The sequence below is a fragment of the Aphelocoma coerulescens genome, chromosome 1 (assembly GCF_041296385.1).
Source record: "Aphelocoma coerulescens isolate FSJ_1873_10779 chromosome 1, UR_Acoe_1.0, whole genome shotgun sequence".
Classification (NCBI taxonomy): domain Eukaryota; kingdom Metazoa; phylum Chordata; class Aves; order Passeriformes; family Corvidae; genus Aphelocoma; species Aphelocoma coerulescens.
In genome coordinates this window covers 64,471,126-64,498,856 of record NC_091013.1, presented here as the reverse complement: position 1 = coordinate 64,498,856, position 27,731 = coordinate 64,471,126, and the positions used below count along the sequence as shown (strand labels likewise).

Genomic DNA, 27,731 nt, shown 5'->3' with positions numbered 1-27,731 from the left:
ACTAATGTATCTATGACACTTCCCAAGCTAGGGAACTCAGTGGATATAAATCAGCAGTTTGCACCAGGCGAGAACAGATCCATCAAACTTCGTGTAATGAGTTCAGGAATCACACAGCTGGTCCTCCTCACACCTCCCATCAGTAGATGTCTATCAGTGTCATCTCCCTACACGAAGCAAATGCACTAGCCCTGCACCCCATCTTTTGCTTTAATGACATTGTATTCTATGAAAAGGTGACTTGCTTAATGGGTGAGGGAAAGGCTGTGGATGTTGTCTACCTGGCTTTTAGTGAAGGCTTTGACACTGTTTGCCACAACATTCTCCTGGAGAAACTGGCTGCTTATGGCTTGGACAGGTGCACTGTTTGCTGGGTAAAAACTGGATGGCAAGGCCCAGAGAGTTACATCCAGCTGGTGGCTGGTCACCAGTGGTGTCCCCAGGGCTCATTGTTGGGGCTATTTAACATCTTTATTGCTGGTTGGGACAAATGGATCAAGGGCACCCTCAGTTTGCAGAGGTCACCAAGTTGAGTGGGAATGTTGATCTGCTGGAAGGCAGGAAGGCTCTGCAGAGGGATTTGGACAGGCTGGATAGATGGACCAAGGCCAGTTGTGGGAGGTTCAACAAGACCAAGTGCTGGGTCCTGCACTTGGGTCACAACAACCCCTGCAGCCCTACAGGCTGGGGTAAGAAACCCCTGCAGCCCTACAGGCTGGGGTAAGAGTGGCTGCAAAGTGAGTCAGCAGCAAAGGACCTGGGAGTGCTGGTCAACAGCAGCTGAACATGAGCCAGTGTGCGCCCAGGTGGCCGAGAAGGCCAGTGGCATCCTGGCCTGTATCAGCAATAGTGTGGCCAGCAGGACCAGGGCAGTGATTGTACCCCTGTACTCAGCCATGCCTTGAATCAATCCTGTGTCCAGTTCTGGGCCCCTCACTGCAAGAAAGACTCCAGCACTGAGATGCTGGAGTGTGTCTAAGAGGCAACAAAAGTGGGAAAGGGTCTGGAGCATAAATCCTGTGAGGAGTGGCTGAGGGAGCTGGAGGTGTTTATCCTGGAGAAAATGAGACTCAAGGAAGACCTTGTCACTCTCTACAACTGCCTGAAAGGAAGGTTGTAGCCAAGTGGGGATCAGTGTCTTCTCCCAGGTAACAAGTGACAGGATAGGAGGAAATGGTCTTGAGTTTAGAAATGGCCACGGGAAGTTTAGATAGGATATTAGGGGAAATTTCTTCCCTCAAAGGGTTGTCACCCTGGGACAGGCTGCCCAGTGAAATGGGTCACCATCGCTGGAGGATTTAAAAAATGTGTAGATGTGGTGCTTAGGAACATGACTTAGTGGTGGACTGGGAAGTGCTAGATTTAGGGTGGACTTGATCATAAAAATCTTTTGCCACCTAAACGATTCTATGATGTTTCATCCCTTGGGTAAAAAATAATCCTTGAAAGAGTTCCTGGTCTGCCATAGATAAAAAATTATTCTAAGCAGCCCTTTGTGAAGTTCTAAATGGTATCTGACTGAACTGTCCATTGCTCTTGAGTCTAGACTCTGGCTTTGTGGGAGTTTTGTCATTCTGTTCTTGCGTTAAATTTTATTTTCCCTCTATGCAGGATAGCAAAATCAGCACCAGCATGCCAGTCCTGGATCTCATTGATGCCATTCAACCAGGATCAATCAAGTATGACCTCTTGAAAACAGAGGACCTGAATGATGAGGAGAAACTAAATAATGCTAAGTATGTTTCTGCCAAGTGGCACTTAGCATGAGTTATCTGCTCAGGCTTGCCTAACCCTGCCTTTGAGAACTGCTCTGCTGTCATTCTCATCTCATCAACCTCAAGTGAGAAATACCACCAGAGTTAGAAGCATGAAGGCTGGGAGTTAGGTAGCAGAAAGACTATCAATGGAAACGGAGGGTGTAATGTTGTAGTTCCTGCATTATAAACCCCTTGAAAGGATTAAAATCACTTGGCTTCACAAGCTCCTATTTTCTCATATTAAATTTAAAATTCTTTCAGAGATCAGGGAACAATGCCAACAAAGTTTGCCATGGAAAACAGGGATTAGAGGTCATGATAGCTCTTTAGTCACCCACGGGTGGAACAAGGGCATATTTAAGAGAGAAAGGGGAGGACAGAATTCATGCCTGAAAATCTGGTTCTGTAGATGTGGATATTGATTTTTTTTCCCTGAATGCAAACGATTTCCTAGCAGAGAGTCCATTCTGGGGGCATCTCCCTCTCTTTTCAGAGTTACACAGATCACCTCCTGGTCTGATCATCAGTTCAACTTCCCCTTTTCTATGCAGTAACTACAAAGGAGAAAAGGATGACTGTAAAGCAATCAGAGCTGCCATTCTTTTTCTAAAGACTTTTCCCACTGTTCTTTTTCCCTTCCATTTCCTACCATCTGTTCTCTTTCTTTTCTTGCAATCCTATGTGTGCTTTTCTCTGTACTTTATTTCTTCATTCCTCTGCTGTTCTTTTCCTCCTTCCCTACTCCCATTCCCCTATGTTCCCAATGTTTCCCTGCATTTTGGGGAAAATTTCACAAATGTGTGTGCTCTGAAGTGGGAAGAACCTGGGATGTTCTAGCTTTTTTAATGAAAAAATAAGAGAGCAGAGACAAACCCACTGGAGAGCAGCCAGTGGCTCTGAGCAGGGAGATGGGAATGTCAACTTGCCCTTTCTGGGTATGACTGAAAAAAGTCCCCAAATGTTGATTTCCAACAGCACTGATCTCCACTGACATCAGCCTTCTGCTTCCATCCTTGCAAGTTTGTTTATGTGCAAAGTCTGAGTCTCAGAGATTGAGGGGGGGGGAGCAAGACCAGAATGTCTGGTTGTGAGGATAATCTTTCAGGGGATGGAAGATTAAATGTTTCATACCAGGATCTGACCTGCAGTCTCCCATCCTGCAGGTAATCAGTGCTCTAACCATCAGGGAATGCACTCTGCCTTTTATTAGAAATGTAGTTCTTTATGAACCTGTCTCATACATTCCTATAGAAAAGTTTCACTTAGGTGAATCAGTGAAACTCACTCTAGTATTGATCATGTAAAACACTTAACAGGGGGAAAATTAATGCTACTGCACTAATTTCTGTCTTTATTTTTTCCTTCTTTCTTTTTTTTTCCACCCTGCAATGCAGATATGCCATCTCTATGGCAAGAAAAATTGGAGCAAGAGTCTATGCCCTCCCAGAAGATCTGGTTGAAGTAAAACCCAAAATGGTCATGACAGTGTTTGCTTGCCTTATGGGAAAAGGCATGAAGAAAGTTTAAAGCACAAAAGATTTGCACTGATGCCTGTTATTCACCCTTTAGATTCCTTCAAACTGGATGCTCTTCTCTGTATCTAAGAAATATGCAGGGTGCTCATGCTTTTAAGGCATGAGTATTATACATGGTTCCAGATCACACAGAAGTCTTGTATTCACGTGTATCCAGGAAATACTTTGTTTTGAACAGTAATATGTGCTTGATTTATTTGCCTTATTTTCCACTTTGCTAGATATAACCATTTCATATTCCTAAATAAGTTCTCGACACTGAGGCCCTAAGCATATCCTTTCATTAATGGATACCAGGGTTTTTTCTGTGAGAAGTCATCCAGTGTCAGACAGCTTTTAGGACTATGAAATGTTATACTCTGCTTTTGCTGAAAATGTCATCATGCTTTTTGCAGCATTTCTGCCATATTTACCTTCAATTTGCACCTGGGATAACAAAACAGGTTTCCCCAAGCCAATGCAAGTAGTAGCGAGTATATTTTTGAAATGGTAGGATCCTCTGAGGAAATTCTTGTAGAAAGAAAGAAGTGTTTAGTGTCTGTGATGTGTTGATGGTATGTAAACTGAGCAGCACTTTCCCCTGCAAGTTATGCCTCTGCCATCCATGGCATTACTCACAGAGTACATTACTGCTCACTGAAAAAACACACAGCAGCCTGGTCCTCCAAGAACACCCAAACTCTGGAGCCTTTGCAACAGACGTTCTCCAAAGGATAATTCATTTTTACGTCGTAATACCCTTAAAAAAGATTGCAAAGCATGATAGAAATGAAAACCATGTTAAAGAAACTAAGGGAATGTACTCAGTTGGTAGCAATAAAATGAGAAGTGAACCAAAGGGATGCAGAATGACATATTTATGTAGATAATAAAAATTAAACTCTGTTAACTTCGCAGACTTGCACTCAAGGGTCTGTGGCTCAGATTCAGGAGAGCGTTTATACCTGCGCTTGCATAAGAAACACATACTAAAATGCTTCCCTGAGCCCAGGCTGGGATCCTCAACAGAGCTAAATCAGCTTTACTTTGCAGCTAACAAGGCGCTGTCAGTTTGCCTCTGTTGAGGACCTAGCCCTGTCTATGGGTAGTCAGTGGGATATATTTGCACTGAATCTCTTCCTTGGCATGAGACATTTACTGGCCTTTATGTGGATTTTACTGTGGTGAAATGCAGAAGGAGGAAATTTTGCCTTAATGCAATCCCATTGACACAGTCTCAGTTCTCTCCCTCTCCCCCTCCCTTTCCTCCAGCCCTTCAGAATTGCCTTAATAAAGAACCAATACTCAGTGACGTGAAAAGTCTCCAAATAAAATGTTCTATAAAGCCAAATGTGTAGTCCTTTCTTTTAGTAGTGAATGTGCTAGTCAGTGTGTGTCTTAGAGCTGAAACGGGGACAGATGTAAAAATAATCTGTGGGCTCACTGAGAATGTGTCTTCTGTATTGTTATTGAAACCACAGATTGCAGAGAATGGGAAGAATTATTTCCTACGCCATTTCTGAAAATGCTACTCTGAGACACTGTCAAAGATAGGACTTGCAGTATGACTTCCCTGTTTGGTGCAATGCTCAACATCCTCTTCCTTTGCCCAGGTACTCATAAACTTTGTTTCTTTAAGCATTCTGCAATGCAAATACGCTGCTTTGTTTCTGTAGTAAAGGCCAGATCCTGTTCCTGATCAGATCTGATTGCCCTGTTCCTCTTATGAACCTATGTCTTTAATAAAGGATGGGCATCCTAAGACCCATTCTGTCTGGTCCCAGTATTTTCCAGTGCTGGCAGAGGAGGAGAACATCCGAAGTCTTACACAGTAGAGATGTCACCCCAGCTTATTGCCCAGGAAGGGGGAGTTACGAGACAATGGCCCCTATACCACTCGTCTTTTTAGGCGTAGGACCTGCTGTTGCCCAAGAAGAGGGGTGGCACTGAAAAGGCTGCTCTCCCCTTGTGATTTACTTGGGAATCCTTCAGAGGTAAACCAGAGAGAGGAAACTGTGACTGCAGCACATCTCTCAGGTGGGATGACCATGTATTGTGTGTTTTGCATGCGTGTGTGTGTTTGCAGAATGAAGGGGCCATTTTTTGTTGGATAAATGGTGTAGACCTGAAAGGACTGGGTAACCCTGCCTGAAGACAGCCCTGCTTCAGGTTCCTTGTTTCAGGGAGATGGTCTCACCCAGACTCTGGCAGTCATGAAGGATGAAGTAGATGACAGATTGGAAATGGCAGCAGAACCAGGGTGAGAAGGATGGCTTTTCCCTTGATCCCAAATGAATGCAGGCATTTGCCATCCCCAGAGAGTAGGAGGGATTCTCAGACGTTTTCCATTCACCAGCTCTTAGCAACTCAGCTTTTTGCACAGGGGTAGGGTTTTTAAGGAGTCTGCTGAGATCGGCAGAGAGAGGAGGCTTCCATACATCATGCATTTCCACTGGGCAAGACGTAGGGCTTCAGGGGCCCTGGAGACTGAAAGCTGCCTCTCCCTCAGGCTCTGGAGAGGAGCCAGGTGATGTGCGGTGTTATTTGAATCACGTTTTGTGGAAGGGGCTGCTTTTCCTCCTCCTCAGCATCCCAGCGCCGGAGCCGGGCACCCTGTCACGCAGCCCTGCCTGTTGCCAGTCCTCTGCCCGCAGGCTGCTTTCGGGAGCACCACCGCTGAGTGCCAGCCCGCAGCTCTGCAGCAGGGAGAGCTAACCACGAGATGGCACTCACTGCACCCGGAGCTCCAGAGACTGGCGGGCATGAGCGCCAGCAGGGCGATCCTCTGAGAAACGGAGAAAAAAATGGATCCTGAACCCTCGGCACAGCGCCAGCACCCGCCAGTGCGCAAAAGGGAGTGAGTGCTGTAGGCAGGGATACTGTAGGAAATACCTACCAGATCTTCGGCCCTGTTCCTGGAATCTCACTTGAAAAACGGATCTGTCATGGCCCCGAAGGTGTGGGAATAGCTGCATTCTGGTACAGGAGTATAAATATTTTCACTTTTCAGTGCATTTCTGTTTAATAGAGTATTCTTACTTATTTGATGGACTTTAGGTTTTGCTTTCATGAACTGGTAATAGCAGCATGTATTAAAGCTCTCAGCAGGTGCTGAAGGGGTTAAGCCAATGACAAACATCACTAAAAAAAAACTCACCAGGATCTGGAATTTTTTTGCTGTTGCTTTCCTCGAACTTTTTCCATCACTCTTCGAGAAAGCAGCTGTCTTTGGGATTCACTCCCAAATCAAGCTGGCTTTGTAAGCACTTCCATTATTGATTTTCATTGCACAATTAATCATAATTTTCAATGCTTCAAAAAGGCTTAGACATTCATACGAATAAAAATAAAGCATCAGCATTTAGACTAACCAGGAGAAGAAACCATGAGGGCAATCAATCCACATGCCTCAGGGTACAGTCTGATCACCAGATGGACTCAGAAGGAAATATCCCCCCACAGTGTAGTAAAGAATAATTAGGTGTATGATAAGGATTTTACACCTTCTTGTAAATCACCTGTCCTAGCTAGAAATCATCTGTTCTAGCCTTAGAAAGGGGACAGCAAGCAGTATGACTGGCTGCTGTGCTCTGGTACAGATAAGGTTGTTTTCTATTTCCTCCAGAACTGGAACTGAACCAAAACCCCAACCTGACATCACTCGTCCTTCTAAATGCAGCTTAATTCTGTTATGAGCCTTAATCAAAAACTTCAGGTCTTGGTGTCCACTGCTGCCTAAATGAGCAGCAGCTTTGATCTGACTTCTGCTTGGAAAATAGGACCTCGTCTCTGTGAGCTGGCTGCAAAAAGCACATGAGCAGCACTGGTCCTACAGCAAGTACTAGCTGCTGCTGCTTTCAGCTTGATGGAGAAATGGATCCTGGTGCTTCTGATCTTGCAAACCCATATGCTGAGTTGATCAGAGTCAGCTCTCTACCTTCTCCCACTTCTGGTAGCCTCCTCCACCATATGAAGAATAGACTCAAGAATTTGGGAGCATTTTCCTTCAGGCTGCTCAGCCACTTAAGCCTAGTACTTTTCAGGCAAGCAGACAAGGCAATTAGCAGAGAGTAGCACCACTGAATGCCTAACTCTCATTGCCTGCTGTATGGTGAGCCACTTTGGAGCTAAAACTTATCCACAAACCTAAGAAGCTGTTCATTAAGGAGGACAAAAATCAGGGGAGCACTGTGTGCTGGTAAGGTGGCATCTGTGGACTTTGTACAGCTTTATGTCAGAAAACTCTAAATTAGGGCCAAGCTCACATTATAATACTCTCATTTTTTTTTATAATTGTCAATCAGTGCTCGGTGGCAGTTCTCTTCTGCCATCAGGAAAACTGTGTCATTTCCCTGACAATTCCTTTGTTGCTCTGAAAGTACACAGCTCTGATCTTAGTTCTCACTAAGTAAAATGACTATATTTATAAAGCAATATTTTTCATTGCACCTTATCAACTTTTTGTGCCCTGATAACTTTTCAAATGCAACCGTGCTTTATGGGAAACCTAATTTGTTCCCAGAGTGCAAACTACTATTACTATTCCAGATCCATGGTAAATTGTCCAAAGCTGAGATAGGCCAGAACTCACACAGGCCTTGTGGTCACAGGTAATGCTATGTCTGAAATTTGTGAAAAGAGCAGAAAGCTACATAACCAATCATGCCTAGACACACTGCACTCCCTCAGGACAGGCACTCATTTAGTGCATTTGTTAGAGATCTAAGGAAATAGAGCAATGAATATCTGTAAATGCATAAAGCACAGAGAGGAGCCCCACGCATCCACTCGGGAAATCTCCTAGCAGGTGATTCACATGCATGGTGCCACTTCGATTCACACAGGCAGAAAAGCAACATCCCATTGCCAGGCACCTCTGGCAGCCTGTGAGGTTGTCCTCGTTCTTCACTGCAGTTAAGCAAGCTGAACACCGCAGAGCACGTGTCCATTTGTCCCTGAGGTGGGGAGATACTCTGACCAGACCCTCAGCAATGTGCCCTGCCTTGATTTTGCAGCCCTGGAGCAGAACACCCTGCATGTCTGAGAGGTGGTGGACAAGCCTTAGGAGCATCAGCCTTGCCATGCCTTCTCTTCAAGGCCTCTGTTTGCTTGGGTATCAGTGGAACCATCCTGTGGTTAAGTAACATGCCAGTGAAAGGCTCAGTGAGCCACAGCAGGGGAAGCAGAGATTCCTGAGGAGGGATGCAGGCCCTGCCCACCAGTCCTATATCCACTGTTTGCTGCACTGTCAAATCACAATTGGCATTAGGGAAATGTGGCCTCAGTGTCCCATAATGCTTCTCAGACCTACCTGGGGTGATGCTGTCCATGTGGTGATCAGACCTTGCGTAACATTCAAACGCCTCTAGAAAGTTTCCAAATTTGTAGAAACTTCCCAAATTTGCAGTTGGAGCCAGATTCTAGAACGGTGATGGGTGTCTCTGCAGTATGGATCTGCTTGCACAGACTGATGGTGGTGGGGACCACACCAGCTGAGAGGGGTGAATGAAAGAGAGCAGGAACTTTGCTCTATGGAGTTTCTCTTCACCAGCATCCTCAAACAGGCCCTGGCATCTTTCAAACGGGTCCCAGCATTCTCCAAAAGCCCAAAGGAAGGGTCCACTCTTCTAAACTCTGCGAAATGCCATGCAAGAAACGTGAGCAAGTGCAAGGAGTGCAAAGAAGAAAGAAAATTCTGTTGATCCAGTCAGAGACAGGCAGAACACATCACTCCTCCAGGGCTAATTGCATTCTGGATATGTGCACACTTAACCTTTCTACACAAAGAGGGGCACAGGTGTGCATCCATTCACTTGCAACTTGGCCAAAGAGTGCTCTCTGTAGGTGGCACTTGGACACCTTCCTCAAGTGCTCAGCAGGTCTGCTTGGAGTGCTCCTGGGACTCTCTTTGATATCCTTTGTTTAATTAAATTTGCCTTGCAAGTGCTCCTTGTTAAGACACTGGCAAATAAGTCAACATGTACTGGCAAAAAGAAAACATCAGTCACTTGACAATGTTTATAATAGACCTTCAGGAAACAGAGCTCATGAAGAAAGTGTTTAAACAGTACAGACAGCTCCCCACTTACCCCAAACCGTGCATACACTACAGCATCTTTCTCTCTGCTAACCCACCCAGCAGAGCTGACTAGCAAAGAGAGTAAAATTAAAAAAAAAAAAAAAGGGTTGGCACAACTGAGTCCTCAAAAAGGCCAAGGAAACATATATTTTCAGCCTCTGCTCATACCTATCAGCCGTGACTGAAACTTACTGCTTAGGTCTGTTTCCTCCCAGGTTAATCCATCGTTTTCTAGTACAGGCAGCATCTGATTTTTATATTTGAGAATGATGTGAGGGAGAAATGCCAGAACCACAGAAATTTAGATATAGTCCAGATTTTCCCCTCCTGGTGGTTCCATGGGCTGCAAAATTGTTTCCTGAATGAAATAATAGAGGTTGGTGACATTGGCCATGTATGTAAATGATCACAGTGTCCTACAGAGATTAATTGGTTCATGAATAAAGATGAGGAGTTGAGGTGTGCAGAGAGAAATCATTTATCAATTATATGCCTTGGAAAACTGAGAGATGATGCAGCCTTAACGGCTGAATGGGTTTGAAAGGGGGACTTGTAAATTGAGTTCTAATTCTGTTCTGCCACATTCATAATAAGGAGCTGTTACACTAATTGCATCCTTGTGTGGCTCATGAGCGACAGCACTCAGCTGCATTGCACAGCGAGCAACAGAGATCAGAGTTTAGTTAGATTTTAGTCATCTTCTGCCTCACGTGGGAAGGATGCTCACTGGTTACCTTTGGCCTCATCAGTAGTGATAATGCATGAAAAAAATGTCAAGAGACTATCAACAATTTTCATGAGATTATTTTGAATTTGAATCTGAATTTAAAGCACCAATAAGGACAGCACAGACTCACTTGGCTTTTATGTTCTGCTTCAGTCACATGGATGCATCAGCACGATTACCCATCCCTGGAGGGACTCCCTGATTAACTGGAAACAAGAGAATTCTGGAGGATCAAAACCATAACAGACTATGCTAATCCCAAACAAGGAAAAGCATCTGAGGGATGTGGCTGCTGATAACAGCTGACCTCTGCTCCTCCTGCCCCTTCTGAGTGCTTGTTAACAGGTTTAGTGTTACAAACAGACAGCACCACCCTAGTGTGGGCTTTAGCACACACCGAAATACAGGCTCAGATCTGAGAATCTTGATGAGACTTGTTATTTAAAATCTTGCTGCTGGATATTGCGCAAGCCCCAGGATCAAAGAGGACAGCCACACTTAGATCGTGGTTGAGTAAAAAGGAAATGTCATGACACTTGGGTTGCTGATAACTAGGGGTGACACTGATGGGAGTCACTGGAGATACTCAGTGGCAGTGCTGCAACTGCTTGAGACCATCTGGCTGCAGCAGTTCAAGAAGTTTCTCCTTTGACTTGTTTTATCTGACAGTCTGGCTCTCTTTCACCAAAAAGAGCGGCCTGCAGGAGCCCAGCATGATGACCAGGCATAGCCCAGCATCTCACTGTTTGCTGGGGGGCTTGAGCAATGATAGATACCCTGACTTAGCAGGGACACGGGTGCTGGCCTCTTCTGCTGCCACTGTTTTGGGCACTGACATCTTAAATCACCACACAAAGATGTGCCAGAGCCTGGTCTGGCTGAGGTACAACACCCAGTCTCCATCCAGGGGACACTGGTGTTACTACGTGGGAAGGTGCAGAGGGAGAGGAGAAACAGCATTTGGCCAAAAGAGTGAAGACATCTCTTTAGAACTGCCTTTAAAGTGTGATTACATTTTTCAAGCAATATAATAATGGCATCAGGAGGCTATATATATTGCCAGTCCTAATTCCCAGATGCATATTTTTCAACAAAGAAGTCAAGAGAATACTTCATTAATTATCTTCTCTGAAAACTAAGACCTGCTCATTCCTCCTTAAATGAAAACGTGTGCATTTCCCAAAGCTACCCTAAAAGTTAACACAAACCTACACTGAAATTGTCCCCCCTTAGTACAAGGCTTCTGGTCATATTTGCTACGGCAACACTTGCAAGCATCAGGTCATCATAGCCCATGGACTACCCAGTGGAGAAGGAATAATTAATCCAGGCACAGCAAAATCTTTGAACTCTGACAGAACTTTTGATCAAGCAGCTCTTCACCAGGGAAGACTCAGCAAGAGCTAAAAGGGTTGCTGGAAATGATCAGTTTTGATGAATTTCCCAATCAGAGAAAAATGAATTTGTTCAAGAAAGGAGGATTTGAAATCTCCTCGAATTCAACTAAAACCTCACCTTGCAACAGTTTCTAAATTCAATGTTATTTCCTCCAGGTTTTAAAAACAGAGTTTATAAATGCAAATTAATTTTCAATAAAATAATTAAAATGCCTTGGAAAAAATCAGGCAACAGTTAAAATTTTCAAAATGAGGTGTTTTTATTAACTCAATTGTTTTAAAAGTTGCCCTTCACAGAGTTTTTTAAGACTGCATTTTTCTTCCCAGATAATCTGGGAAATACTTCCCAGGTTCTCAGAAGTCCTTGAACCTTGAAGGCTATTAAAAGATTTACTGCTGCAGGTAGAGTTTCCTCAAACAACCTTTTTTTTTTTTTTTTATTAAATATTTCCTGTGCATTCCAGAAACCAAAAAGCAAGTAGGAAATCAGTAGCTTTCAAACACTGTATGAACTGTCTCTTTGCAATAAACCAGAAAATCTACTGGAAAAGCAACCAACACTCAAAAATCTCTGACAATTAATGTAAGAACAATAAATATTCTTCTTGGGTAGACAGCAGAAAGTATTCTCTTTTCCCACGTAATTAACACTCTAAGACATGTAGAAATACAATCCTTTCATTTCCTCCAATAAGAGCAACCCAAATCCATTGGCTTTTCAATCTCTTCTGCTAAATCTAGCTCAGTAGATCAAATTTTTCTTCATATCTGTGCATGGAACATTTCCAGACGAAAGAGTGTCTGGATGAGCAAGTTTTGTCTCCTGTATTTTATCTTTATTTGACAGCTTCCTTTTGCCTGTGTGAGGAAAGATCATCTGAACACTGGTTTAAAAATCAACCCACTGCCCTTGCTGGGAATGGCCTCTGTACCTTACCAGAACTTCTTATTTGTTTGAACATCTAGAAAAGATAAAATAAGAACTACAAAATCTAGGTAAGGCATCAGTGTTTTCACTTCCCATGAGCCTTTCCTTGCCTTTCCTTTTGGTGTGTGGTTTGTGCTCAACTCCAGTTTGGGGACTTTCAGTGTTGGTGTATTTTCACAGAGACCTTAACCCCAGCATACTCATTGGGGAGCAAGATTCACCTCTGCTGACTTCAGTCATCTAAAACTCAGCTGTCTGGCTTCTTAAGACAGAGCTGCCCTTCTGAAACAATTAAAATGAAAAAAAACCCAGGGCAGTGTTTGACTTCCAAAGGCCTGACTGCCTGCTTAGCTGGAGAATTGGCTCTGATCTGGACCCCTCCAGAGCTGTTCTAGGGGATGTTCATGGATGCAATCTAGTCTGCATTACTTAACCTTAGCTCCAGGGCTCATTCCCAGGCATTTTTCACCCAGGGGTGAAAAACCTAGCAACATGAAGAGCATCAAATAATTTAGTTCCCCCATTCACACCCAGGTCTTGGCTCCCTGATGTCTCCATTACGTATGTATTGATTCACTGCTCAGTCCTCTTCTGGAATGAATTCCCTCTGGAAGATGACTTAAACCAGGATAATAAGCTGTGTCTTAGTCAAGTTTTGATTTGCTATTCAAGCACAGAACATAGATGGAGATCATCTCTTCTGGACATGCCAAATTCACACAGCTTTTCAGCATGGCCCATATGGATAACTGTGGATAGAGATATGGGAAGCAAATCTTGGAGGCAGGCAAAAATTCATAATAATGAGATGAAGAATTGCATGTACCTTTTCTTAAAAAGCTAACCCAGTATGACATAAGGAAAATGCATGGATGTCAAAACACCAAAAAAACATATGTCTCACTTGCTCCTTGTTTTCTCTGCTAGCAAATGCCAGGAAAAGAAGCTTTCCTGCTCAGAATTTTTCTGTTTGCACTTAACCTCATTCCCACTGCTCTGAACCAGATTCATGCTTGGCTGTGATGTCTTATAAGAGAGCTGGATGTAGAGCACGCTGCTGGACCTCCACAAATATTAGAGGATCACAAAAGCTTTGTGCTCGGTGTTCTTTCTTTTGTCTGTGGTTTGTAGCGGCAGTAAAATAACACAAAGGCTGAGATGAAAAAGTGATTTGTCAATATGAAAATGTCCAAAATGTATTTTATTGTCTCGTACATGGACGATATCAATATGAGCAGCACCTCCCCAGGGAGCTCTGTCATATTGACTTAGCCACCAGGAGCTTGGGGTTGAAGTGAGAGGCAGTATTAAATTTTAACTACTCTTTAAATAACATTTTAAAAATCAATAATGAGGGTCCTGAACCCTCGGCTTTCCTATTACATTTGGTTTTGTTGTGGATGCCACAAAGATGAAGTTTTACCTGCTCTTTTTTACCCTTTTTATCTTGGTTCAAGAGAAGCATGTCTTCACTATTCCAAGGTAAATATCTACTGATGCCACTGGGCTTTTTAGTGTGTGGTACGTGGGACAGGGAAAGTATTGATGCAAAATAATTCTGAGTTGCATGAGAAAACATTTGTCAAAGGCTGACATATATTTATTGCCCTTGTAATTGGATACATGGTTCAATTTAACATAAAGATGGTGGGGAAAATGAAATTATTTTAAGTCTTCTGTGCATCCATAAATCCTACATTTTTAATCATATTAAGACTACTCTTTTTGGTCTAAGTGCAAATCAATTCTGTTCATTCAGTACTTTTGAATGCCAATAAAGGGCATTTTGAAACTTAATGGGAAGAAATAATTTGCTTCATTTGCCTTAAAACAAGATCTTAAATGAATTACTTCTTGAGGTAGAAAGAGAAACCATTTCAGAAAGTGCTAACAATCTGTTTTCCTTCCAAAGCAGATTTTATGATGGTTTTCCAGGCATAAATCATTTTTGAATAACCATTTGGTATTTGCACAATGTTTCAGAAGCAGCTTTATTGTTACCTATCGATAAACTTCAGAAATGCCCTGAAACCAAATGCTTTCTTAAAATATGAGAACATATGTCAGAGATGAAGACAGGCAAAGTGCTTTTATTTTCTGCATCTACAACTCATTTAAAACCTGAAATACTTTAATAAGTAGAACTAAAAGGTAAGTTCCTCATGTAGTGATTTTGAGCAAGGCTGAGCAACCTAGGATTAACTACAACCTGGTCCCAGAACTAAAATACCTACACAAATAAAATGCAAATTATTTCTCATAGCTCTTCTGTGATTTTGCACCACTCTGCAGACCTATGAGAGGTGAACACCATTGAGTTCATGCCTTAAAAAGAGGGTATTTCCTCTCCCTTTGTGTTGCAATCATATTTTATTGTGGATTGCTATGGAGGTGGGAGGGCTAAAGTAGGTGGAAACAAGCATGGTCTTAGGTGAATTCAGTGAAACAATATTGTTCTGTGCTACTTGAAGGTTTATTTATTTCATGTTTAAATAGAACACGGAGTATCAGACTCTCCAACAAGAATATGGCATTTCCCACTGGAAAGCAGGAGCCCAACCCTCCCAGCCCAGTTATGAAAATGGCTAAAATAATGAGATTCATCTGACTATACGGAATTTTTACACAGCTCTGCATGGGAACAAGTCCCCTTCACCTTTCTGTACAGATAGTGGGGAAAAATATGTGTATTTAGAAGGCATTTCATTCCAGGTTAGCACACACACTTAAATTAGCTCAGGTTAACCAGACCCCTAAAGTGCCTGTTTCTTTATTATGAAAGTGCCTAGCTCAGAGGAAGATATCAAACCAATCTAAAATAAACTGAAATGTATCTTACTCACTTACAGGGTAAGACCTGAGTATTGTAGTGTGGGGATGGCAGCTGGACTTCTATTTACCAAGAAGTAAAAGGGAAAGGAAAAAGAGATGGGAAACAGTGACAGAGCCCAGTAAGACTCTGGCAGAAATTTGGAGGAAGGGAATGAGAAGGATCTTTTCAAGGACAAACTCAAAGAGCAATCAGGGAAGGAGGGTGTGAGAACAGAAAGAAAAGGGTGTGTTTAACATGACCTTGTCCAGCTGTACAGAGGCAGCAGGCAGGGCAAGAAAGCTGGGAGTAGAGCATTGTTTCTGAGCTTGGTATAAGGGTAATACTTAAAGCTTTTGTCCAGGTGTTTCCTACAAAGAGTAGGGCAGAAGACAGATGAAAGAGGATATAATGCCAAATCAAAGCAAAGCAACTGAGAAGGGCAACAACTACAGTTTTGGCTGTTAATACTCACCACACAGAAGTGCAGGAGCAGAATTTTGATCAGCTTATTCAGTGTGTTCAGGTCCTATCACAAGAGCTAGAGAGGAATCTAACACTTGCTCAGTACTTACCACATTCGGATGAAATACTTGTGCGACAAATGGTGAGGTACAAGTACACATCAGCTTCCTCATTATGGTGCTCTCAGGCTGTGGGAATCATGCAATTAAATCAGATGCAGCAGGCCTTTTCTTGGCTCCTGTGTGAAAAGACTCCCTCAGCTATGAGAAGACAAATTCATTTACAAAGCAGCCTCAAACACACACCTCGGGGTGCACCTACCTAAAGAAATAGGCAAACTGCCAACCTTGCCTAGCCCTGATTGTTTTTTGATATTCTGTCAAATGATGGTGGTGGGAAAAATAGGGATGGCATGCTGTTGGTTCTGCATGAAAAACAACAGTGATTGCTTGGAGCCTGGCTAAAAGTAAAGATGAATCACCTGGTTGCCAGATGTTGTCAAGTTTCTGCTTGAAATCAGTCACAGCAACAAGCTGTGACAATCATGTTGGGCTGCTTGAAAATCCTAGTTTTGAGAGCCCTGCCTGTTTTCTTTTCAGGACAGTCTTTGCAGACATGGCTGGCAGGGACTGACTTTGTGCCTGGTTTTTACAGTGCCACCAGTTCCATGTGATTAGATGGCTGAGAGACACCCCAGCCCAGGAAATGGAAATACGGGTCTGACATTCCCCTGAGTCTCCTTCTTCTACACACACAAGTTATTTTAATTTTCTATCTAATGCAATTTTTAACTACATGACTTGCAGGACACTGATGATCAGGGCTCAATGCAGAGTGCTACTTTTTTCTTTCCAGAAAGTGAATTTCCCTTCTGTCACCCACAGTGGGGTCAGGCATGGAGTTGCTGGGAAGCACCATGTCATGTTCAGCGTGTCTGGACCATGGTTTTCAAACAGAAAGGGAATACAAGTTACTGGGCAAAGATGGGGAGGACAGTGGTGAAGACCATCTGAAACAATACCTGGCAGAAGGACACAAATGAGGAGACCAGAAAAACTTGACTGAAGTAGGAATGCACATCTACAAAACATCATGTTTGGCTTTTGCCAACCTGGGAGGGCTTTTGGCAGACTGGGAGGGCTGATGTCTCTGCTGAATGGTGACTGAGACTGAGAAACTCAGGGGACAGCAGGAGAGACATCTTCCTGTTCTAGTTTTCAACTGGTGCTGCTGCACTGTGGATTAGCTGGCGCTGGTGGCTGTGGTGCAGGTGCCAGCTCCCAGGAGTAATCTCAATGTCCAGCAGTAAATATTGGCTGCCAAATCCGTGCACCACCTCTTTCATGGATTTTACTGATTGGCAGATGCAGAGGCTGGAATTGGATTCAGCATCTTCACTATTGGATCATCTTTGAGTTCATGGCAGCCAAGTCAGGGAAGATGAGATAGGTCAAGCCTGCTTCTTCACTTGAACTGGAGCTGTTCCAAGTACCTGTGCTTTACCTAAATACCCTTGTTTTGCAGGGATGAAGTTCTGTGGGCTCTCCCACAAACCGATGAACAAGTTGAAGCTCTTCAGGATTTACTGAACACCACTGAGGTAAACAGATTATTCTGTCTCCCTGAACTCTAGGCCAAATTTTCCCCCCAAGTTCCCTAATACTGCTTCTCCCTCCCAAGAAAGATCCAGCCCATTTCCATTCATTTGTTCTAATACATCAGCTCAGGAAACACTTAGTTTTCATTTCTCTAATACCTTCTGATTTGCATGACGAGACCCCTCCATAATGTTTCAGTGATGAATTATATCAGAGCTCACATTTCTGCAATTGGTTTTGTGTATTAAGGCACTGCAAAACTGGCAAACCACCAACACACAGTAAGTAGAAATATATTTGGTAGGGAACCTCAGCACTTTTGACCAGTGAGATCTTGACCTATACAGTTTGCACACCTTTGAAGATCAGAGCAGGATTTTTGTGGTATTTTTCTAAAATCTAGAAGATAAAAATATCTTAAATAATACTTTTGTATTATTATTACTTCTGTGTTTCATTAGATTAAAGGGTATTTAATTAAATTGAGACATCATTTGCCCAATCACACCCTCCCAGTTGGAAGTCAACACTGCAACAAAGGTGTAGCCATTCCCTCAATCAACATAATTTACAGGATGATTGAGGATATGTTTCATATAAGTGAAAGATTTTAAAGGTGTCTATGCCCAGTCTTTCTCTGTCTTTCTTGGCTCCTATTTATTTTATGCCCACCCCAAAGTCCTTCTGCTGTCCCTACTAGCATCTTCTAATCATTCCCTTAAGTTCTTAGAGACATTTTGGTAACTTTCCTTGCTCTTTTCCACCTTCACAAGTTAACTCACAAATCCATTTCTTTTTCTGTACCAATATAAACCTACGCTCCTCCATTATTATTTTTTTTTTTTACTACTGTAATTATTCACTTTCTTGTACAGAGGATGCCAAGAAGTCAGGAAGAAGAACTCCAGCACATTCAGTGCAGAAAGGGCTTGTGGTGGTTTCTTCCAAGTCATTTATGGGAATATGCAAACCAAATATTTTTCATGGGTTATAAACCAGATAATTTGTTTCCATGACTATAAATTGGGCAAGCTATAAGAAGAAAACAGAATGGGAATGGAAAGGGGAAGGGAAAGAGGAAGGGGAAGGGAAGACACAAACAGTACCTCCCAGCAAATTTTAATGGTTACCATTTATTGCTCAAACAATATTCCTCATGCAACTGCACCATAAAGGAAAAGAATAAGCCCTATTGTCTGGTGACTTCATGCTGTATGATACACTAAAAATGCATCCAAGAATTACGTTGACTTTTTTCACACTCTAAATTTATGCCCAATTTACTGCTGTCACCCCTAGATCTTTTTGTACTATTGGTTCTGAAGTTTCAGTCTTTTATTGAATATGTTGGCTTCTGATTTTATTACTGTAAAATATTTAATTTTACCAAGAAGAATCTCATTTTCTTATTTTTCTCCAATTTCTAATCTCTGTATTGCTTCTTCAACTTGACTTATATTCAAACCCCTTCTGGCACTTATTTCCTCCCTGATCAAAGTCATCAGAGAATACAATAACTACAAAAACTGGTCTGATCTTCATTAATTCTCCAAAAACCCTCAGGGAATATAACTCTCAGCAGACTTGAAAGCATGTAACATAATAACCAGCTAAATATATCTATTATACTAGAAATACTATCTCAGAAAAGGTTATGTTCTTGCCTTTGTTCTTGATTTATGAATTTATGTGCAGAAGTCATTATAAACATTTCTTAAATACACACATTTCATTTCCAGAAGTAGCTGAATGCTACACATCACAAGGAACATTAAACTGCTTGTTACGAGCAGCCTCTTAAATTGGAAACATATGCTTTGATTATTTTCAAAATGCTTATTAAATGTTAGTAAGAATATTTTTTCCTGTCCTCAGTAAAAAAAATTAAAATGTTTTTTGAAACTTTGTAGGTCATTCTCTGGCAACCTGTTGTGGTTGAAAACATCGAGAAGGACAGAGAAGTCCATTTCTATGTCAGGGCATCCAACATAAATAGCATAAAAGCTCAGTTAAGGCAACTGACCATCCAACACAAGTATGTATTTTTTATCTGTTGTCATGATTGATTCTGTAAAGTTGTTTGTCATTTATTTAACAGGAGGTTGTGCTCTTCCTTTATTATTCAGAGTCTTGATAGAAGATGTTCAAGGAATTATTGAAAAACAGATTGTCAATGACACAGTCAATGCTCGCGGATCTTCTTCATACTATGAAAACTACCATTCAATGAAAGAAGTAAGCTATTTTTGTTGTAAACATCTCTAGATGCAAAGAGTGAAATTTGTCTCATGATTGTGAATGGAGATAAAGGGAGAGAAATCATCAATGGGTAATAATTACCACTGTATTGCTCAACAATTGAGTTCTATTTATTGTAATGCTTCCATAGAGAGAGAAAGAAGTAGCAGACAAAATCTCTCATACATGTATTGCCTCAAACTGTCATTCAAAGGCAGTCAATACAGAAGCAAAATGAAGTTTCAAAATAAACATGTAAATAATAATAATAATTTAAACAAATGGAACTGAAGAGGAATTTTAGGGCTACACTTGGACTGTGTTGTGACTGTATCTTACTGTTTGTTTTAGGAGAAATTAGAGTCAGGCAAGTAGCAAGTGGGTTGAATTATTAGTTTTTCTTTCCCATTAGGTAAAGATTTTGGGAGGTAGAATGAATTTAAGTGTAGACCACTTTCAGGGATTAAGAAAAACAATAGAGAGAAGATCTACCTATTAACTTCACCCTTGCAGATATATCATTGGATGGAGCAAGTAGTGAAAGTCCACTCTGATCTCCTACAGAAAATATATATTGGATCATCCTATGAAAAGCGACCACTTTATGTTCTGAAGGTACAGATGTGACTTACTGTAAAAACTTTCCAAGTAAGCAAATGATGGGTTTTGCTCAGGACACTTCCTTAAATCTATACCTACGCTCCTATTTTTTGTGTTTTTTAGAAGTTTCCTAAGTCATTCTAGTATGATGCATTACCGTTGCAAACAAATTTGACCAGATTAGGTTCACTTTCCAGGTCACAAGGAAGTTATCACATCTAGGCCATCATCCAAAGGCATGCAATACTGGCACAGTGGATACCCATCTCTGTTGAAGATGAAGCCAATCTAGTTTTTTGCCCTGCACAGCTGAGGACAGGCTCACTTGACCTCAGGTCTTGCTGTTGTCTTGGTGTCTTTGTTAGGACTTTGCAAGCAGCCTGAATGTGGCTCTCTGACTGTATGCAAACATAACCAATCCTGGCCCAGAATCAGTCTGATCTCTACCTACAAGACAGATGGTGCTTCTTCCATCTTGGTTACCTTTTTACTTCCACTTTTATGTTGTACCCTTTACAATGGTGACATTTGAATGCAATTTCTCTTTTGTCAGATTTCTAAAAGCAAGGAAAAATCAAAAAATGCCATATGGATTGACTGTGGTATCCATGCTAGAGAATGGATTTCTCCTGCTTTTTGCCTGTGGTTCATAGGGCATGTGAGTACATAATCACATCTGATTACTGTTTTCAAAGCAAAGCAAAAAATCTTGATGTCATTTACCTTCATCCAGTTGTGTTCTAGGATCCATAAAGCCTTGATCCATTTACTCCCACAACACCAATACATGATATTTGTGTCTATGCTGCAAGCATAGCAGCGTGTGTGTGTGTGTGTGTGTGTGTGTGTGTGTGTGTGTGTGTGTGTGTGTGTGTCAGTAGATAGGGAGAGTGTGTAGAAGAGAAATAGAAAGTCATAAGGAGTGAATGCAAAGGAGCTCAAATGTATTATCAAGTATGAAAGAAATTTCAAAGTATGTGCAGGAAATTCAACAGAGACATTTATCATTATGAATGGTCAGGGATAGAGAGGGCATGCCAGAAAAAGCACGTGTTTGGTGATCTACTAGGGCCATATCCGTACTGCCATGTGGATTCCAGGAGTGGTCTTGGCTCTGAGTCACGCAGCACATGGTGACTTGTGTCCATATTACTGCATCTGGCACTGCCTGGAGCAGATCAGAACACACACAGGGTGAGCTCAAGCTGTCCTACAACCCTTGGCTCTTCCCTACATGCCTTCCTAGAGCAATTGGTATCCCACACTTGCCTGCTCCAGACATGGCATAGCTCCACACCAGCAATCCACTTGTTGTGATCACCTACTCCTGTATCTGTTGCTACTGCTCCTACTGACTCCATGTTTTTCATTTGTGCTCCTGCTTTTTTTCTGGATCTGCAGAGAATAAAGCCACATAAGCCCCCTTCTTCTGAAGGTACTATGCCTGCTAGTGACACCCTCATGTCAGACCTCCAGAACACAACCAAGAACATCCAGCCATAGTACCAGTTCCTGGAAACTAGAAAATCACTGATGGGATGAGCCTTTTGATTAATCACTGATGGGATGGGCTTAGATTAACTAGCCTTGACATGTGGCTGCAGACAAACAGTCACATCTATTTTTAGTATCTTTAATATCTACACTGCTCAGGAGAGTGAACAAGATGAACCCAAAGATACAACATCCACAGTTTGTACCTGGATTTTAAAATACAATGCCTCGGTCTTTTTGAACTTAAGGCATCTCTGCTCAACTCCTTATGCTGAGCTGCTGGCCCTATCCCTGGTATGGACCAGGAAAAGGCTTCTAAGGGCTTTCTGGCCCAGATAAGGTTGCCCATCTTGCTCAGTTAATGTTCTGAGATATTATTTATTATTACTTTTTCACAAAAGCAAAGTTCACAATAAAAATAAACTAGATGACACTGAGACTTCACAGTCACCAGTACTGTAGTAAGAGAAATAACATAGACAAGTCCTTGAAACATGAATTATGATTTGGGCATGATGGAACTAAATAATGATGATGTTGATAATAATAATTTAAAAATTAATAAATTTATTTATTTCTGTCATCAGTCACAACTATAAAAGCTCAATGCCTAAAAAATTTGAAAGGATATTGCAGGAGTTAGGGACAGATACAGCCAAAGTACCTTGTGACCCACTGATAATCCCAGCTTTCAAGGTTCCACTGGAAAGAAATGCATTTGCCCTTTTCATGCTGCTCCAAACAATTACTAGCTGTGCTGTCATTTTTCCAGTGACATGTCCCTGCAGCATTTTGCACAAGTAACAAGCTGAACATTTAGGTTCTCCATCCCTTTGATCTAATTTACATGGTTTAAATTCAAATTTTGTTTCTATATCACTTCATGAAATAACATTTTAAAATCTGACATCAATACACATCTGCACACATGCACTAAAATCATCAGCTCTCCCTAGCAAATCCTAGGCATTCTTTATAATGGGTCCACTTTTTATAATTAAATTTTATCCTTCAGAAAGATTGACATTTCTCATTTAGTCAAAGGAAGTCCATTGCCTGAGGAAAACCAGGAAGGATTTAAAATGAAAGAAGGTGATTTAAGTAAGGCATAAAGAAAAAAAAAGATGATTAAGGACTTAAGTCTATTCTAATAGTAACAAACCCACTTATCTAGATTAAAATTTATTTCTTTGTCATGGACCAACAACGAGGTTAGGTATCACTAAAGCCTTCAAAATAAGCTGTGAGGCAAAATTAGCAATGTAGATCTTACTGACTCTTGTCATACAGTTGCATTAAACTCACAATGCAATCAGAATAAATAATGTTATGTAAGGCAGCCATTTGAAATATTACTTGTTATTTTGGGGCTTGCTGTATTTTGGGCAGGAAGGAGGGTTCCTATTACTTATAAAAGGAGCAAATGCTCAAACCTTCCTCTTAATAGGCTTCAGTTCTATCTTATGACCACCCACTAACACTAAAGGACTGCAGTGTATCTGACTGACCGTATCAATTTCTGCCTTTGGCACTCCTAAGCAGAGAGCTACTTTGCTATTTGGCAATTTCCATGATGTGATGAGCCTTATCAGACTCATCAGACTTATCAGGTAGACTGCTCTGAAAATTCCACAATTATTTTACACATGCCACCAGGTACCTTTGTAGGAAGGTAAGAAAATCACAATTACAAATGCTTTTAGTAAATCTCCTCCCCTGTGCTTTATAGGCAATCCATGTGCGTGAGAGAGATCAGACCATGACAACCCTTCTGGAGCACTTTGATTTCTACATCATGCCTGTGATAAACGTGGATGGCTATGAGTACACATGGAGCCACCCATCTGTATGTACACCTTTTTTGACAGGTTGTGCAAAGTACTGATTTGCTACTTATGGGAACTATCACTGTGCACGGTTAGAGCATCGTCTTCATCCTGGGACTGCACACCCCAAACTTTTATTCTGTGCTTGCAATTTCTGCATCTTTGCCCGCAGAAAGTTGGATTTGGGTCCCTAAACTCACATACCTGGCCAAACTGTATGTCTTCTGCCCTCCTTCCACAGCCCAAATTCCACTGAAATCAGATGTGATCACTTCTTATCCTACTCAACACTTCCTTTTATCATCCAGCCTTGATGGCAAGCAGATTGTGGTTTTAGAATCTTCCTTGGTCTCCACTAGCACGACTGTAGAGGCATAAGTGAGAAGTCACATTTAACTAACCAGTGAGGTTAGTTTTGGACTTTTTCAGCATTTTTCCCTGAACAAGGCTTATGTGTCTCTTTCTGTAGAATCGTCTGTGGAGGAAAAGCCGCTCCGTGCACGGTAACAGCAAGTGCATTGGTACTGACATGAACAGGAATTTTGATGCACACTGGTGTGGTAGGACATCATTTTCTTCCTACTGTACCCCTGCCTTGAGTTTGGCCTTTAAAATTCTTTATTTTGAAAACACTTTCATCTACCATTCTGCAAAGTTAATACAAAGACAAATGCAGCTGAGTATCTGTTATGAACCAGTGAAAACTTTCCCAGCTTTAGATAATTCTTTTTGGGACTCAGGATTTTTCCTCCCCAGATGACACACCAATAACATCTTCCCAGTGCAACAGAGCCCCTTGCACCACCCCATGACACACCTGGGGGAGGCTGTTGGTGGGAAGGAGGAAAGAGGGAAGAGGTGGCCCTTGCCATGTCACCCAAGGCCTGTTGCACTATCCAGCTGAGTAGATGCTCCACTGTGGTGTACAAATTGATCATCTCAGTCATCTTTCCATAATGCCTAGCTGAACAAGATTTTTTGGCCCTTAGTGTTTCTTATGAAGACTATATCATATTTAATTACTGCAGGCACTTTAGTACTTGACAAGTTTTTTCAGTCTGCAGAATAGCTGCCTTACCCTGTAGATCAGATCTGACTTCACTCAGTGCTGACACTAAAGTCCTATATGGCTTTCAGTCATTCTAGTCCATTGCTAAACCATCCACAGCTATTTTTGCATTTTTTCCAACACTAAAGATCCTGACTGCTTCCAGAAAGTTGTTTGGTCTTATTCTGAAGACAGCAGAGTGGTGAATCCTATTTGTCTTCTTGATAATTTGTTCCAGTGTCAAGTTAAACCTTAATTTTGATTTATTTCCTTGGCTTCCCATTGGGACCTTGCTTTCCCACAAGATTAAATAATCATGTAGAATTGCCTTTTTCCTGTAGGACTTCTAGATTTGAAGATGTGATCTCACAATCATGCGATGATTTTAAATGAAGCATATCCATCCTCTCCTCTAAGACTTTTTATCCAGTCTTTGAATACTTTTTTCCTACACCTTCTCCTTAATTGTTTTTAGGCATATCATAGGTGAGAAATCCTGATAGGCTCTTAAAGATTTCTACGAGCATGCGAGTTCTTTCCATAGCATGGTGGAGTCCATGATTTCATGTGTATTAGCACCATACTCTGCTCTTTCATTAGATGAACAGAGATGAAGAAGGGAAGAAATAAAGGAGTAAAACCGTGCACTTTTTTTTTTTGGTTAAAGGTCCAGGAGCATCTCACTATGAATGTCATGAGACATACTGTGGACCTTACCCAGAGTCTGAGCCTGAAGTGAAAGCAGTGGCTCGCTTTGTCAGAGACCACAAAGACACCATTAAAGCCTACATAACCATGCACTCCTACTCCCAGTTGGTGTTGTTTCCATATTCTTACACTATGAACAAAAGCAAAGACCATGAGGAGCTGGTAAGTCTTCCCACCTCCTGCAGTTTCCCACTTATTTCAGAACTACTCACCCAGCTTGGTTAGTCTTGTAATGAGGGAGTCACTGTGCTCTAACTATCAAGATTTAGGAAATGACATTTTTCTTGATGTTCTTAATAACTTTAAAAAGTCTGGGCTGGTCTAGTAGTGTGTAAGTCAGCAAGCTGCTTCTAAAGACTATGGAAAAATGAAAATATTTTTTCCAGATTGATTATACATCAACAACACCTAATATGTTGAAGCTGCTGCTAAAAGAGCAGAATCCTGCTGTTCTGGACACCTTGAAAAGATATATATGTGCAAATTCCTCATTATGCTGTATGGTTTATACAAACCCTAAAATTAATTGGATGTGTGACTTGAAAACACCCTTCACATACCTAAGCAATGAGGTATTCTGGTGAACAGTTGCTACTTCTATTAAGGCTTTTGCTAGGGATACTTATTTAAATTGGTCTTAATAGTAGAATGGAAAATATATCCTGCATATGTAGAATTTTACATTCTTGAGCCACCAAAGGACACAGTAAAAACTCTCACTGAAAACAGCAGAGTTCAAAACGGAACAGTTACTCTTTCCCTGTAAAGCAGAAAGAGGTGCACCAAGTCTGGGCATTTTAGTCTTCTTCATGGCTTAATAGTAGGGTTCTCTCAATTAAAATATTTCCCTGCCATATTTGTCAGTATTACTTAAATAAAGAGTGACTTAAATACTGCAGTAGAACAGAAAAAATTATGAGACAAATAAGAACAAATGGTTTGACAACAGTTTACTGCCAGTAGTGGGGGTAAGGTCCCATCTATACTTTTTATCTGTCTGCAGCAGAAATGCAATCTGTAGCATGGGCATATGCTGAAAACTTTTACCACATTCAGTGGGTTTTCTAGAACCTTTTATATGATTATTTAACTAATGTGAAATCCTGAGCACAGTGTAAGTTCTAACTGCGTACAAATTAACTACTATCACAAGGCCTTAAAGGTAATAATGTTTTGTTTAATTTCAGGAAAGTCTGGCACAGAAAGCAGCTAAAGCTATAAAGAGGACAACTTGGAAAACTTATAGACCTGGTGCTGGTGCACAAACAATCTGTAAGTATGACTTTACTGCAATGAAAGGCATGTCAGTGTATCCCTGCTGGCACCAGAAGACAGCTTTTGAACAGAAAACGTTCTGGTTTCAGGCAATTTTTCTGTTTTCCCTTCCTCACACAGATTTAGCTCCTGGAGGGTCCGACGACTGGGCTTACGATCTTGGCATTAAATATTCTTTTACCTTTGAGCTTCGTGACACAGGAACTTATGGATTTTTGCTTCCTTCTCGAGAAATCAAGCCAACTTGCTTAGAAGCACTTTCTGCTGTCAAAGTGATAGCTCAACACGTTCTTCAAAATTTGTGATGTTGAGTATAATTTATTCCAGCATGACTGCACTTAGTTACTTAAAAAAAATGTAATTAAAAAGCTTGCGCCTTTATTAAAATTCTTTCTATAGGCAAAACCCCAGAATGATTGCACCCCCTGTATTTGAGAACACATCAGTTTTTTTCAGCCATACTTATATACCTATATCTACAGTGGTAGCTCACTGCACCACAAGTATAAAGAGAGAGCACAGTGTAAGGGGAAAATAGCACAGATATGCCACTAGATGGTGGGAAGTCCAGGTGAATGAGTCTCCGACTGACACACGGCATACTGGGCAGACTACATCCATAGAAGAGATTCCCACATTTAGGTAATTTGCATCATTATAGGATTTCAGTACAAGAAAACAACCCTACTTATCGCATCCACTGTGAAACAGGAAGGGTGGTCACAGCAAGGTGAGGACACGTAAGTGGACAAACCACCAAGTGGGAGCTGCCCACAGGCTCCTCCACTACAAGCAGCCAAGTCCATTCACCCTCCAGCCAAGTGTTTGCTGCAGCACAACACTGGCCTGAAAACTTTGTAAGACCTTTGTAAGATGATATGACAAGGGACAATGGTTTTAAACCAAAATAGGCAGGTTTAGATTAAGAAAGAAGGTTGTTTTACAATAAGGGTGGTGTGGCACTGGCACAGGTTGCCCAGAGAGGTGGTGGATGCCCCATCCCCGGAAACATTAATGGACAGGTTGGATGGGGCTCTGAGCAACCTAGTCTAGTTGAAGATCACAGAATAACAGAATCATTGAGGTTGGAAAAGACCTCTGAGATCACTGAGTCCAAGCTACAATTCAACATCACCCAGTCAATTAGACCAGGGCACTGAATGTTATGTACAATATTTCCTTAAACACCTGCAGCTACAGTGATTCCACCACCTCCCTAGGCATCCATCCCAATGTTTAATCCTCCTTTCCGCGAAGAATTTCTTTCT

At 41.6% G+C, this 27,731-nt stretch overlaps 2 protein-coding genes across 5 annotated transcripts in view; both read left to right on the top strand.

Annotated features, from left to right (window-relative positions):
- Positions 1–4,622, top strand: part of LCP1 (lymphocyte cytosolic protein 1) — a 51,036-nt gene extending 46,414 nt beyond the window's left edge. For all 4 annotated transcript variants that reach the window (XM_069010437.1, XM_069010447.1, XM_069010430.1 and 1 more), the window contains 2 exons: positions 1,612–1,736; positions 3,152–4,622. In XM_069010437.1, coding sequence (XP_068866538.1) covers positions 1,612–1,736; positions 3,152–3,284 — 258 coding nt within the window. In that variant the 3' untranslated portion in view covers positions 3,285–4,622. The remainder of the gene's footprint in view (positions 1–1,611; positions 1,737–3,151) is intronic.
- A 9,179-nt stretch (positions 4,623–13,801) lies between these two features.
- CPB2 (carboxypeptidase B2) lies at positions 13,802–26,831 on the top strand. The gene is made up of 11 exons (XM_069010421.1): positions 13,802–13,884; positions 17,201–17,276; positions 19,185–19,309; positions 19,401–19,509; positions 20,026–20,127; positions 20,666–20,770; positions 23,336–23,452; positions 23,902–23,992; positions 25,148–25,350; positions 26,376–26,460; positions 26,584–26,831. Exons 1-11 carry the CDS (start codon positions 13,814–13,816, stop codon positions 26,766–26,768), a joined length of 1,269 nt encoding a protein of 422 aa, XP_068866522.1. The 5' UTR covers positions 13,802–13,813; the 3' UTR covers positions 26,769–26,831.
- The last annotated feature ends 900 nt before the right edge of the window (positions 26,832–27,731 follow it).